The sequence below is a fragment of the Stegostoma tigrinum genome, chromosome 20, assembly GCF_030684315.1.
Source record: "Stegostoma tigrinum isolate sSteTig4 chromosome 20, sSteTig4.hap1, whole genome shotgun sequence".
Classification (NCBI taxonomy): Eukaryota; Metazoa; Chordata; class Chondrichthyes; order Orectolobiformes; family Stegostomatidae; genus Stegostoma; species Stegostoma tigrinum.
In genome coordinates this window covers 16,253,153-16,267,268 of record NC_081373.1, presented here as the reverse complement: position 1 = coordinate 16,267,268, position 14,116 = coordinate 16,253,153, and the positions used below count along the sequence as shown (strand labels likewise).

The window sequence follows — 14,116 nt, the reverse complement described above, 5'->3', positions numbered from 1 at the left end:
ACTCCTTCCTGAAAACAATTCAATGTTTTGGCATCAACCACTTTCTGTGGCAGAGAATTCTACATGCTCATCACTCTGGGTGAAGAAACTTCTCATTTCAGACTTAAACTCTCTATCCTAGACTGTGGCCCCTGGTTCTAGACTCCCAGTCTTCAGAAACATCCTTTGCATGTTTACCCTCTCTAGTCCTGATATATTCATCTCTGGGATATGCACGTCACTGGCTGGCTAATATTTATTGCCCATCACTAGTGCCCTTGAGATTGTGGTGGTGAACTGCCCTTTTTGAACCACTGCAGTTCAACGTTTAACTGGTCAGACTTTGATTACCGAACAACTGCAGCTCCAGAGACTGTGAACTGGAAGAGGAAGCAGTTTTTATGACTGATAACTAAATAAAGGGAGGCCAAAATCAACCCATGCACTATTGGAAGCGGCAGCCTTTACAGAACATTACTTTGCTTCAGGAAACCTGCATCATGGGTGCTCCTTTATTCCAGTTCTAGACAGAATCCTTTTCTTCTGGGACAGGATTTGTTTATACAAATTTTTGTAATTATTGCTGCTCCCCAAAAATCAAAGGAAGAGGAACCTTTGCAATGCTTTGTGATGTTAAACAATCTTTGCATAATCAGAAGATTCCACACATTTCTCGGTTTAGGTAGCATCTTGACCTAATACTTATTTTCTCCTGTAAATCATCCAGTCACTAAAGTCTTGAAGACCCTGCATACAATAACTGCTGTGAATGTTTATCCCACCAAGATACTGAATTCACACATATTTGTTACTCGAACTGTCACACTGTTCCTTTTCTAGGAATAATGGGACTTCTACTGGATGGTTCCTTCTTTTGCAAAAATCTACTAAGCACCATTTATAATTTTCTCAATTGAATGGTGTGATTTGTATTGCGTTTTAAGAGAATAAATTAAGTGGTCAATCTAGAAAATGAAATAAATATTGAATGACTATCCATCTGCATATTGATGGAAAAGACAACTGAAAGCAGCTATGGGGTTGGTAAAGAGAAACCAGATGTGGTTTACTTGGACTTCAAAAAAGTATCAGCAAGGTTTCACATTAAAGATTATAAACTAAGAATTCAAGGAATTGGGGGCAATATCTAGCATGGTTAGAGAATGTGCTGCCTATCAAGCATGTTGTTTTATTGTAAGTAGTGTAAAAGCTTCGAGTGTTGTTGGAGTTGCATCCATCCAGACAAGTGGGGACTATTCCATCACACTTCTGGCGGGTGACTTGTAGATGGTGGACAGGCTTTGGGTAATCAGGAGGGGAGTTACTCATTGCAGCGTTCCTAGCACCTGACCTGGTCTTGTAGCCAGTGTTTGTGCGGTGAGTCCAGTTGAGTTTCTAATCAACGGCAACCATAAGGATGTTGACAGTGGAGGGCTCAGTGATAGTAACACCACTGAATGTCAACAGGTGGTGGTTAGATTGTCTCTTAGTGGTGATGGTCATTGCCTGTATTTGTGTAGCATGAATGGTGCTTGCCATTTGTCAGCCCAAGCATGGACACACTCCAGATCTTGATCATTTGAACATGGTCTGTTTCAGTATGAGGAGTCATGAATGGTGCTTAACACTGTGCAATCTTTGGTGAATATCTGCACTGCTGACCTTATGATGGAGGGAAGGTCATTGGTGAAGCAGCTGAAGATGGTTCAGCCTGGGATGCTACCCTGAGGAACTCCTGCAGAAATGCCCTGGAGCTGAGATGACTGCCATGCAACAAACATGACCACCTTTCTACGTGCCAGGTATGACTCCAAGCAGCAGAGAGTTTTCCCCTCCCCCGTACCCAATGATTCCAATTTTGCTAGGGCCCCTTGAGGCCACGTCAATCGAATGTGGCCTTGATGTCAAGGGCTGAGACTCTCACCTCACCTCTGGAATTCAGCTCTTCAGTCAGTGTTTGAAACAAGACTGTAATGAGGTTAGGAGCTGAGTGGTCTTGGCAGAATCCAAACCGGGCATCACTGTGCATACTATTGCTGATCAGATGCTGCTTGATAGGACTGCTGATAATGCCTTCCATCACTTTACTGATGGTCAAAAGTGGACTGATGGTGTGATAACTGGCCAAAATTGATTTGTCCTGCAATTGTCTCATTTGCAATTTAATCTTTTCTAACTTGACTGCACTTCACTGTTTCTCTGATATATCTAAATGCTTGACTAACTCGGTTACAATTTCAGCTTTCTTTTAATCCCTAGTTTAACCCAATTTTAGCCCATCCACTAATTCCAAAAGTATCCTCCCTTTTTCTGTCTTTCCAAACTTTCTTGGCAAATTTGGGAAGCATCTTCAACTCTCTTTAGCAAGATTAAGAGCCATTTCCCCAATTTTGAGTTAACCAAGAACAAGCAACATAAATTAAACAGATTTTCCTCTACTCACTTAGGTTTTACGCAAAGACGTAGATCACTAGTCCAAGTCTGTTTAAATCTGCTGGGAATGTTCGTACCCCAAATCCATTCAAATCTGTACAAATCTGTTCAGATCCGTCCAAATCCTGAAAGAACTCCCAATTTGTTATAAAGCAGAGGTTGACCCTGACACCCTCTGAGAACTAAAAACAAAACACCTAAAGAGGAGTACCTTGACCTACAATCCGTATGAAAGAGTGTGAAAAGTGTGTAATCTGCCGTTCAGCAACTTCTAGTAGTTAATAAATTAAACGCCTAACACCCACTTTACAATCAAGTCACAATTTGTTTATCCAACTCTAACAGTGAATAAATTAACTAAACTATTAACAAACTCCAAGTACATATTTAAAAAAAGAATTTAGTCTCTTGAAACTACAGCCAAGTTACATGTCTTGTGGAATGTTCTGTGCCTTCTCTGTCAATTCTACTGTCAGGACTGCCTTCTCTGATGATTCTTTTGCCAGGAATGTTAACTGATTGTGCAATGGGCACCTTTGTTATTTGGAAGGTGCATTCTCTAAGATTTAGATGACTCAGAGAGCCAGCGATTCTCTCCAGAGCTGAGGGCTGTTAACTCTGGGGTTTTATCCAACAACCCCCTTCTTTTATACCCTTGATGGCATATCAATTTCTTACAATTGGTCCTCTGTTGTCAAAACCATCAGATTTAAATTTAATTGATTTTTGATATCTAAGTGCCTGGTTCAAACTGACTGGCTAAAATCAAAACTTGTCGTCTTGGTAAAAACTGCTACTTGGCCTGCTAACTGGATGGTCTTTTGATACAAATATTTCAAGTTGAGTGCCCTCTGTGTACTTACAAGCTTTCAAGCTGCTGCTCACCGACATCCATTTTAATTCTTTAAGCACAGAAAAAAGTGCATCCCCTTTTAAAGGGATCATGCAATATTACACCCCACCCCCAGCATTTTACAAACACCAAATTCTAACTTCTTGACTCCCAATGCACAAGTACTGTACCCAACTTTGCAACAATTGGTAGTGTGGGGTTTTGGATTGATATATTTATTGTCATGCATATCTTGTTCCAAAATACAGTGAAAAGTGCTCAGCAGTGTTGCCATACTCTGGCGCCATCTTAAAACATAGAAAAATAAATCAAAACATTGACTATAAAGGTAGAAAAATAAAAAAATAAAGGAAGTGTCCAACTTTACAGTCCTCCTTATCAAGTGTTTCATCCTGGGCCATACGCCTGTTGCCAGGCATGAGTCCCCTTTGCCATGTCACTGCTGTTGGAACAAAAGTTGTCATCTTGGGCACCACCTCCCAACAAGGCCTTTGCCACTATGAGTCCTCAGTAGACCTTGACAATGCAGATGCCACTGATGCTGCTGACTACCACATCGGCCCAAACTTGACTCCGTCGCCTTCAGTCTGCTTCCGGCCCACTTCGCTGATGCAGCTGCTGCTGATCCCACTGGGTCTTGTTGCTGGGCCCAAGCTTGCCTCTGCTGCCATCTCTATCTGCACTAGATGCAGAAGCCACTAGGAACCCAAATTCACCTATGCAGTGGCAGCCATGAGTCAGCGCTAGGACACTCTCATTGACATACAAGCCCATTGGAACTCAAACTCTCCAAGGCCACCACCATGAATCCCTGCCTCCCTAACCTGTTCTTCCTCTCACCTATCCCCTCCTCCCACCTCAAGCCACAACTCCATTTCCCACCTACTAACCTCATCCCACCTCCTTGATCTGTCCGTCCTTCCCGGACTGACCTATCCCCTCCCTAGCTCTCTACCTATACTCTCCCCTCCACCTATCTTCTCCTCTATTCATCTTCGGTCCGCCTCCCCCTCTCTCCCTATTTATTTCAGAACCCTCTCCTCATCCCCCTCTCTGATGAAGGGTTTAGGCCCGAAACATCAGCTTTTGTGCTCCTAAGGTGTTGCTTGGCCTGCTGTGTTCATCCAGCTTCACACTTTGTTACCATGAATCCAAGCTGCTGGACCCGCTCACCACTAATGTTGTTGCCGAGACCAAGCTTTTCTCCAAGGACGTAAGTAAAACAAAATAGAAGTTTTAAAAAAAGCGAGGGGAGAGAGAAAAAATATATAAATGAGAAGAAAAGTGGACTAGCCCCATGCTCAGAAGCCTTACTCCACCATCATCTTATTGGAAGTCTTTGGGTAGCTGAGGCAGTCTTGAGTGTTTCTGTAACAGATGATTTGAGGTAAACCCAATGTATGGATGTGAAAATAGATTATTTGCTGATGGTATGAACATGGGTTGGGAGCACTCCTTGGGCTAAATGTCACACTAACATGCTGAACAGTATGATTTAGTCTCAGATAGTTTGGGAGAGGAATGGAGGTTATAGCTAAGGAATGGAGTTTAGAGTGGGCACCGAGAAAAATCACTGGAGGAACTTTACAGTCATCAAGAAGCGGCTGTGTTGCAAACACCGCAAGGGTGAAATCTAACCTTACAGAGTTTATTCTTTTCACTTTGCACTGCATCCTCAGGAAGTAGTTATTAATATGTTAAATGTAAAGCAGAGGTCCCTGAATTCTGCACAGAAAGTACAGCCTGAACTGTTTCAAGCATCAATTTCACAATTACTCTTTCACACTTCCAGACTCTCAAAATATGTTAGTTCAATGTCTTTTAAAAATTCTTTCATGGGATGTAGGCATTGCTGACAAGGTCAGTATTTGTCACCCATCCCCAGTCGGCCTTGAATGAAGTGGCTTGTTAGGTCATTTCATTGGGCAGTTAGGCTTGATACAGTGTGGGTCACATGTAAGCTAAACCTGGTAAGGACAACAGATTTTCTTCCCTAAAGAACATTAGTTTATTCAGATGGGTTTTTATGACAATCATTTAAAATTTCATGGTCACCATTTGTGAGACTAGCTTTCAACTCCAGATATAAGTGCTTTGAAAGGTATATACTACCAAGGATTGGTAATGAGCAAATATGAAGAAAAAAAAGGGGTCATTTCTGAATTAGTAGATTGCAACCAGTGGGGCACCATGCTGTTCAGTGCTTAGAGCTTAACTATTTACTGTCTATATCAATGAGTTAGATGAAGTGCACACAAAACAGATTGATCAAGTGACATTCCTCAGCAGCACCACTCCTACGTTAACAGAAAGCTCTGACATCAGAGGATTCCTACTGCAGATTTCCTAAAATTTGTTAGGATAGGGAAAACAGTGAATGAAGAAATTAAGGGACTAAAGAGGAATTTTTCATTTTCTATGCAGACATTTGGCTGATGTCCTGGATATCTTTGTTGAACATTATGCATTAGAGTAATGACAAAGCTATGTGACTGCTGAATATGCATCATTGTTTCCTTGATTGATTTAGTCTCACATTCACAGCCATCCATCTGACTTATTCCTTTAAGTTGGAGAGCCATAATGTGGGAGTCTAGCCTATACTGGATAGCAGAGTACTGTTATAAGAAGGGTATGTAAAAATTGGAGACTTGATGGCATACTACTACTATTGCCATCAAACAGCAAAAATTGTTCACCAGATGGTTGGTGCAGGGAGTTCAAAACAAGGACACATGGGCTGTCATGGATAGGATTTTCACTGAAGTTCACATTTTTGAGAGAAAAGACAAGGAAGGAAGACAGTTCTTTACTTGGTCAGCTATCTTAACTGATTTTTAAAAAATATATAATTCACTTGTGGGGCATGGATGTCACTGTCTGGCCAGTATTTTAGTGCCTGTTGCTTGTTGCCCTTGAGGTGATGGTAGTGAGCTGCCTTTTTGAACCTCTGCAGTCCACATACTGTAGGTTGACCCTTAATGCTGTCAGGGAGGGAATTTAAGGATTTTGACTCAGCAACAATGAAGGAACAGCGATACATTTCTAAGACAGATGGTGTGTGGCTGGGCGGGGGCCTTGCAAGTTGAGGTGGTCCCATTTATCTGCTGCCCTTGTCATTCTAGATGGAAGTGGTTTTGGGTTTGGAAGGCGCTGTCTAAGGATCTTTAGTGAATTTCTACAGTGCATCTTGTGGATAGTACACACTGCTCTTACTGAGTGTCAGTCGTGGGGATAGTGGATATAGTACCAATCAAGTGAGCTGCTTTGTCCCAGATGGTGTCAAACCTAGGAGCATTGTTGGGAGTTGCACCCATCCAGGCAAGCAGGAAGTATTGCATCACACTCCTGGCCTGTGCCTCGTAGAGGGTGGACAGGCTTTGGGGAGTTAGGTGGTGAGTTATTCACTGCAGTATTCGTAGCTCCTAACCTGTTCTTATAGCCACTGTGTTTATGTGACGAGTCCAGCTGAATTTCTGGTCAATGGTAATCCGAAGGAATAGTGGGGGGTTCAGTGACGATAACGCTATTGAACGTCAAAGGACAGTGACTAGATTGTGTCTTACTGACAATGGTCATTGCCTGCCATTTGTATGGCATGAATGTTACTTGCAATTTGTCAGTCCAAGCCTGGATAATGTCTTGTTACACTGAACATGGACTGCTTCAATATTGGAGGAGTCTGGGAATGTTTAATGCTGAAACTGGTATTCACAGCTACTAATATTTCTTCACTTAATGCATCAGAAATATCACTGCAAACTACACGTTTGAAGCCAAGTAAATATATTTCAATGATTTCTGTACCTTCTTCCTGGGTCTAAGCTTGTCCCTCCACTCCTTCAGCTCCTGACCGTGCTCTTCATCCACCTCCTTCAGCTTATGTGTCTCGTGTTCAATTAGCAAATGGCACTTTTCATTCTGCCAGGAGGAGGAGATTAGACAAAGATAGTCATCAAGCTACAATGGGATACAGACAAATGAACACAGATGCAAAACATAATATCAATGATGACATTGGACCAGGGGTAAAGTAATTCATGGGTAGAAACTGAATCAGTAATGAGAGACTCAGTCCCAAGAGAAAGGAACAGTAAAGCCCTAAGCAAAAATGGAGGGTACATTTATAGATTTTTAAAAATTTTGGCTGATTGCCTTTAAAGTTAATTTGAGGCTTAATTTTTAAACTCATCTTTTGTAAGTTTTCAATTTTATTTCTGTTAAGTCTAGTTTTATAGTCTAGAATAGTAGCATATCAACTTATCTCAGTCCAATCAAATGTTCATCTTGAACGCCTTCACCTCCACACTTACTTTTTTTATCCGGAAGCCTAACCCTTCCTCCACTGACCCCTTCACCCTACTCCAACACAAGTCCTCCTCCTGGACACCACCCCCAGGCCTCCTACCCTCCCTTGACCTCTTCATCTCCAACTGCCGTCGAGACATCAACCATCTCAACCTCTCCACCCCTCTCACCCACTCCAACCTCTCCCCCGCAGAACGGGCAGCCCTCCGCTCCAACCCCAAACTCACCATCAAACCCGCAGACAAGGGTGGCGCAGTGGTAGTATGACACACTGACCTCTACATCACCGAGGCCAAACGCTAACTCTCCAACACCACCTCCTACCGCCCCCTTGATCATGACCCCACCCACGAGCACCAAACCATCATCTCCAACACCATCCATGACCTCATCACCTCAGGGGACCTCCCAACCACAGCCTCCAACCTCATTGTTCCCCAATCCCGCACGGCCCGTTTCTATCTCCTTCCCAAAATCCACAAACCTGCCTGCCCTGGTTGACCCATTGTCTCACCCCGTTGCTGCCCCAGTGAACTCATGTCCACCTATCTGGACTCCATTTTCTCCCCTTTGGTCCAGGAAATCCCCACCTACGTCCGCGACACCATCCATGCCCTCCACCTCCTCCAGGACTTCCAATTCCCCGGCCCCCACCACCTCATTTTCACCATAGACGTCCAGTCCCTATACACCTGTATTCCTCATGCAAATGGCCTCAAGGCCCTCCGCTTCTTCCTGTCCCACAGGCGCAACCAATCCCCCTCCACCGACACCCTCATCCGCCTAGCCAAACTCATCCTCACCCTCAACAACATCTCTTTCGATTCCTCCCACTTCCTACAGACAAAGGGGGTGGCCATGAGCCCAAGCTATGCCTGCCTCTTTGTAGGTTACGTGGAACAGCCCCTCTTCCACACCTACACAGGCCCCAAACCCCACCTCTTCCTCCGTTACATTGACGACTGTATCGGCGCCGCCTCTTACTCCCCAGAGGAGCTCGAACAGTTCATCCACTTTACCTACACCTTCCACCCCAACCTCAAGTTCACCTGGACCATCTCAAATACATCCCTCACCTTCCTGGACCTCTCAGTCTCCATCTCAGGTAACCAGCTAGAAACTGATGTCCATTTCAAGCCCACTGACTCCCACAGCTACCTAGAATACACCTCCTCCCACCCACCCTCCTGAAAAAATTCCATCCCCTATTCCCAATTCCTCCACCTCCGCCGCATCTGCTCCCAGGATGAGGCATTCCACTCCCGCACATCCCAGATGTCCAAGTTCTTCCAGGACTGCAACTTTCCCCCCACAGTGGTCGAGAACGCCCTTGACCGCGTCCCCTGCATTTCTCGCAACACATCCCTCACACCCCGCCCCCGCCACAACCGCCCTAAGAGGATCCCCCTCGTCCTCACATACCACCCCACCAACCTCCGAATACAACGCATCATCCTCCGACACTTCTGCCATCTGCAATCCAAGCCCACCACCCAAGACATTTTTCCATCCCCACCCTTGACTGCTTTCCGGAGAGACCACTGTCTCCGCGACTCCCTTGTCCACTCCACATTCCCCTCCAACCCCACCACACCCGGCACCTTCCCCTGCAACCGCAGGAAGTGCTACACTTGCCCCCACAACTCCTCCCTCACCCCCATCCCAGGCCCCAGGATGACCCTCCATATCAAACAGATGTTCACCTGCACATCTTCCAATGTGGTATATTGTAACCATTGCACCCGGTGTGGCTTCCTCTACATTGGGGAAACCAAGCGGAGGCTTGGGGACCGCTTTGCAGAACACCTCTGCTCGGTTTGCAACAAACCACTGCACCTCCCAGTCACGAACCATTTCAACTTCCCCTCCCATTCCTCAGACGACTTGTCCATCATGGGCCTCCTGCAGTGCCACAACGATGCCACCCGAAGGTTGCAGGAACAGCAACTCATATTCTGCTTGGGAACCTTCAGCCCAATGGTGTCAATGTGGACTTCACAAGCTTCAAAATCTCCCCTTCCCCTACTGCATCCCAAAACCAGCCCAGCTCGTCCCCTCCCCCCACTGCATCACAAAACCAGCCCAGCTCGTCCCCTCCCCCCACTGCATCACAAAACCAGTCCAGCCTGTCTCTGCTTCCCTAACCTGTTCTTCCTCTCACCCATCCCTTCCTCCCACCTCAAGCCACATCTCCATTTCCTACCTACCACCTCATCCCACCTCCTTGGCCTGTCCATCTTCCCTGGACTGACCTATCCCCTCCCTACCTCCCCACCTATACCCTCCTCTCTACCTATCTTCTTTTCTCTCCATCTTCGGTCCGCCTCCCCCTCTCTCCCTATTTATTCCAGTTCCCTCTCCCCATCCCCCTCTCTCCCTATTTATTCCAGTTCCCTCTCCCCTTCCCCCTTCTCTGATGAAGGGTCTAGGCCCGAAACATCAGCTTTTGCGCTCCCGAGATGCTGCTTGGCCTGTTGTGTTCATCCAGCTCCACACTTTGTTATCTTCATCTTGAACTGCGTGGGTTGTGCCCTGGCCAACCATTAGCAGTAAGTGTGATCAGCCAGGAGTCGCTCATGTCCAGCTTTCAAAGTCTGAACAGCAGCCTGAAGCCACCATGGTGTTGTCTAAGAGCTAAGAGCCTTCAGATGGTGAATATTTCACAGTTTAGTAATGATCAGGCAGACCAGGGCAGGAAGTGCAGGGTTCCCTTTGTGTCTTGTACTATCTATTGCCATTCAGATCTGGATAAAGGTGTAGTTTATAGTGCCTGAGAGCCATAGTCAAGTCCAGTATTTACTGACCATCTCCCACACTACAATGGTCCTGCTGATAATGGATAGACCAGACATGAATAAATAGGCACACTAATCTCATTGAGATGAGTAAATAATATTAATTTCATGAAAGCAATATTAAAATGTTAAAACATTAAATCATCATTTTTACATTGACTTATAAAGAATTATTTAGGTGGAGGGGATACTGATAATTATTAATCCATTTGAAAAGATTTCATATTAAAATAGTATGAGAAGCAGTGTTTGAAATATTATTAACTTACTGTACATGCAGCACTTCTGCACCATGAGTAGTTGCACATAATATTTAGGTGGCAGTGAAAGGACACGTTGAATAAGTCGGATTGAGGGACACAGGGAGAAGGTAGGTAGGTTGGGCAAACAGGTGATTGAGGGATAGGGACAGGTGAGTAGGTGAGATTGATAGACAGCTCATAAAGGTCAGGCCTTTGGAAGTTAGTTCGTGCTTGGTCATACAATCACTCCAGTTCAATGCTATTTGTGAAATTTATGATCAGGGAGGGGTAAAAAAGCCAGGTTATATCAATTCCAGTCAGGAATGAGAATCAAAAGCTGTAGGAATGGATTCAGGGAATCCTATGGGGCTGAGTCTTAGCAAAGACCAGGAGGATCAAAAATGAGGTCTGAGAAGCTGGCAGCTATTCCAGAAGGGACAAACACATCACACAATCCTTAGTTACATTTCTCTTCCATAATTTAAAATTTGTTTTCCCGATAAGTTTAGAATATGTCCGATATGGTGGAAACTCTCATTGGTAACATTATACTTGCAGTAAAAATGAACGCGTCCATGCTTTCCTCGCAAAGCGTTCATGATCATGCGAAGTACAGAGCAATTATTGAGAGCTGGCACAGCAAAAATTATGCCTGTGAATTTGTGGAATGTGTTGGCTTTTAACATAACAGATTGCTCTTGGATGAAATTCACAAATCAAGTTTTCACATATGGATAGTGACCAAAGTACAGACATTTTAATAGAAAAAAAATTGATTTTGTTCTTCAAATTTTGACCAGAATCTGAACTTGCTGTCAAGACTGCCTTTGACTTATTTTGAAACTGACTGCATTGTAACAGCAATCAAGTACCTTTACGTCAATAGTGGTCTTGATTTACACAAGATGGTGATGTTTGGATCAGACAGAACTTCTGTTATGCTGGGAAAGGAAAATGGAGTAACTGGAGTCTTGTGATGTGAAATCAAACATTTGTCAAAAACTGCATTGCACAGCTCAGAAGAGGACTGGGAATAGATGATACTTGGATACAGGTATCAATTATGCAAGATAACTGAAATGCTTTTAAGAACAATATCTACATTGTTCAGCAGATCAACTGAGGCAAAAGAGGACAATTTTAGAATTTTACCAATGCACAGAGTGTAATACAGTGGCACTTTGGCCTCTGAATGAAGTTAAGTAGCTAGTCGAGACACTTTACAGTGAGTGCACTAGTGCAAAACTAAAATGTCTCAAACAAGTACTGCATAGAACAGGTGAATAACCAACAAGTATTGCCTGAAAATGCTCACCAAGCCAAAATATCACAATACGATGACAGCTCTGACCTCTGTGCTACATAAACTGGCATCACTGTGCAAATACTTGCAGAGCACCTGTTTGCCAACAAATGAAGCTATGCAATTTGTGAAGTCAAGATCAATAAACTCATGACTCAGTATTTAGATGAGCATGTTCATTGGAGTTATGAAGTTAAGATAGTACTGGTTGCTCTCAACAGTGATTGGACACAACCACAATCCTTCAATTTATTCAATTGCTATGTGACTGCCTGGAAAGCAGATTTCCAAATGAAGAATTTGTAATCATCAACACAATCGATTATGCATTTGTAAAAGACAGCGTTGTGCCATGGATACTGAAATATTCCACATATCAAACTATGACAGGGTGGCTACAAAGGTATCTGAACAAATCTCTGATTTTAAAAAAGTGATTGTGGAAAAAATCAAGGCAGGTTCCATTCAAACTTTCAGTGATTTGTTGGACTATGCCCTAAAAGTTGACCAACTCAAGAGATCTCCATTCTTTCGGACCTCTGTGCAATAGTTCAGGCTTCAAGAGCTGACTATAAGCGTGGATTTAGCCTCATAAATTTGATTAAGTGCAAATCCTGTAGGTTAGAAATAGATCAACTGGGCAACTTTGTACATTTCACCAGGACAAGATATCAACCCAGAGGCAGTATACCACCATTGAGCAGCAAGTAAAGACAGCTGCAAAAAGCTACCAATGAGGAGTAAATAAATTACTAGTATCCTCTTTTTGGTCACATAGTATCTGTGGTGTACATAGTGCCACCACTTAAGCAGTTCCCAACTGCTGAGCTGAGCAACCAATTTGTTTATTTTAGCTGGTAGAATACCTGCAACTGTAAAATAATATAAATGAATGCCCTTAACAATTGATAAATGAACTGCAAAAGAAATTGCAATAAAACTTCCACTTGATGGACTTGTTCGAGTTCTGCACAGCTTCCAGAAAAATCAGAGGGAACACTGGTTGGCAGTGTCCTTTGGATTAATTATGACGTGTGTACCATAATATAATTTTACCTGTAGCTGCTGTAATTCCCGAATATTGGCGTCACACTGGAGCTGAAGGTCTCTCATCTGGTTTTCATGTTTCTGGTGCTGCTGTAACCTTTCATTTTTCTGCCTCTTATCCTCCTGGCTAGCAAACTGCCCAGATAAAGCACAGTGAGAGTAGCTGGTAACTGATCAGATAACCTGATTTGTTCAGTACCATTGCAATTCAAGCTTCTCCTAACGCTCTATGTTCATAGTATGTTAGATTCCATGAGCTAGTTATTCGCCCTGTAAATGAAGCTTGAATAGCTCAAGTATGAAATATGTGGATACCATCCTGCAGTGCTAATACTTAAAATTTAAGTTCCACACTAGAAAAATGTTGAGGTAGCTCAGCATGATCTGTTTGTCATTCAACAGGAAGAACAACACAATACCAATATACCATGTCTAGCCTAGACCGAAACTGAATTTATAAAGATGTAAAATGAATCAGTACAATAGACAGAAAAATAGCTCAACTTTCATAAATAGAGGGAACAAGGTGTAGAGCTGGATGAACAGAGCAGGCAAAACAGCATCAGAGCAGCAGGAAGGGTGACGTTTCGGGCCTAGAACCCTTCTTCAGAAATGGGGGAGGGCAAGGGGGTTCTGAAATAAATAGGGAGAGAGGGGGAGGTGGATAGAAGATGGATAGAGGAGAAGATAGGTGGAGAGGAGACAGACAGGTCAAAGAGATGGGGATGAAGGTGAGTGTAGGTGGGGAATTAGGGAGGGGTAGGTCAGTCCAGAGAGGACGGGCAGGTCAAGGGGGTGGGATGGGGTTAGTAGGTGGGAGATGGGGGAGGGGCTTGAGGTAGGAGGAGGGGATAGGTGGCAGGAAGGACAGGTTAGGGAGGTGGGGATGAGCTGGGCTGGTTTTGGGATGTGGTAGGGGGAGGGGAGATTTTGAAGCTTGTGAAATCCACATTGATACCATTGGACAGTAGGGTTCCTAAGCAGAATATGAGTTGCTGTTCCTGCAACCTTCAGGTGGCATTGTTGTGGCACTGCAGGAGGCCCAGGATGGACATGTCATCTGAGGAAATGGAGGGGGAGTTGAAATGGTTCGTGACCGGGAGGTGCCGTTGTTTAGTGCGAACCGAGCGTAGGTGTTCCGCAAACTGGTCCCCAA

The 14,116-nt window shown here is 44.1% G+C and overlaps 1 protein-coding gene across 3 annotated transcripts in view; it reads right to left on the bottom strand.

Moving 5' to 3' along the window:
- The window catches only part of slka (STE20-like kinase a), a 161,078-nt gene that overhangs the window by 4,729 nt on the left and 142,233 nt on the right, over nt 1–14,116 (bottom strand). For all 3 annotated transcript variants that reach the window (XM_048550836.2, XM_048550837.2, XM_048550838.2), the window contains 2 exons: nt 12,970–13,095; nt 7,073–7,186 (listed from right to left, as the gene is read on the bottom strand). In XM_048550836.2, the coding sequence (XP_048406793.1) occupies nt 7,073–7,186; nt 12,970–13,095 (240 nt within the window). The remainder of the gene's footprint in view (nt 1–7,072; nt 7,187–12,969; nt 13,096–14,116) is intronic.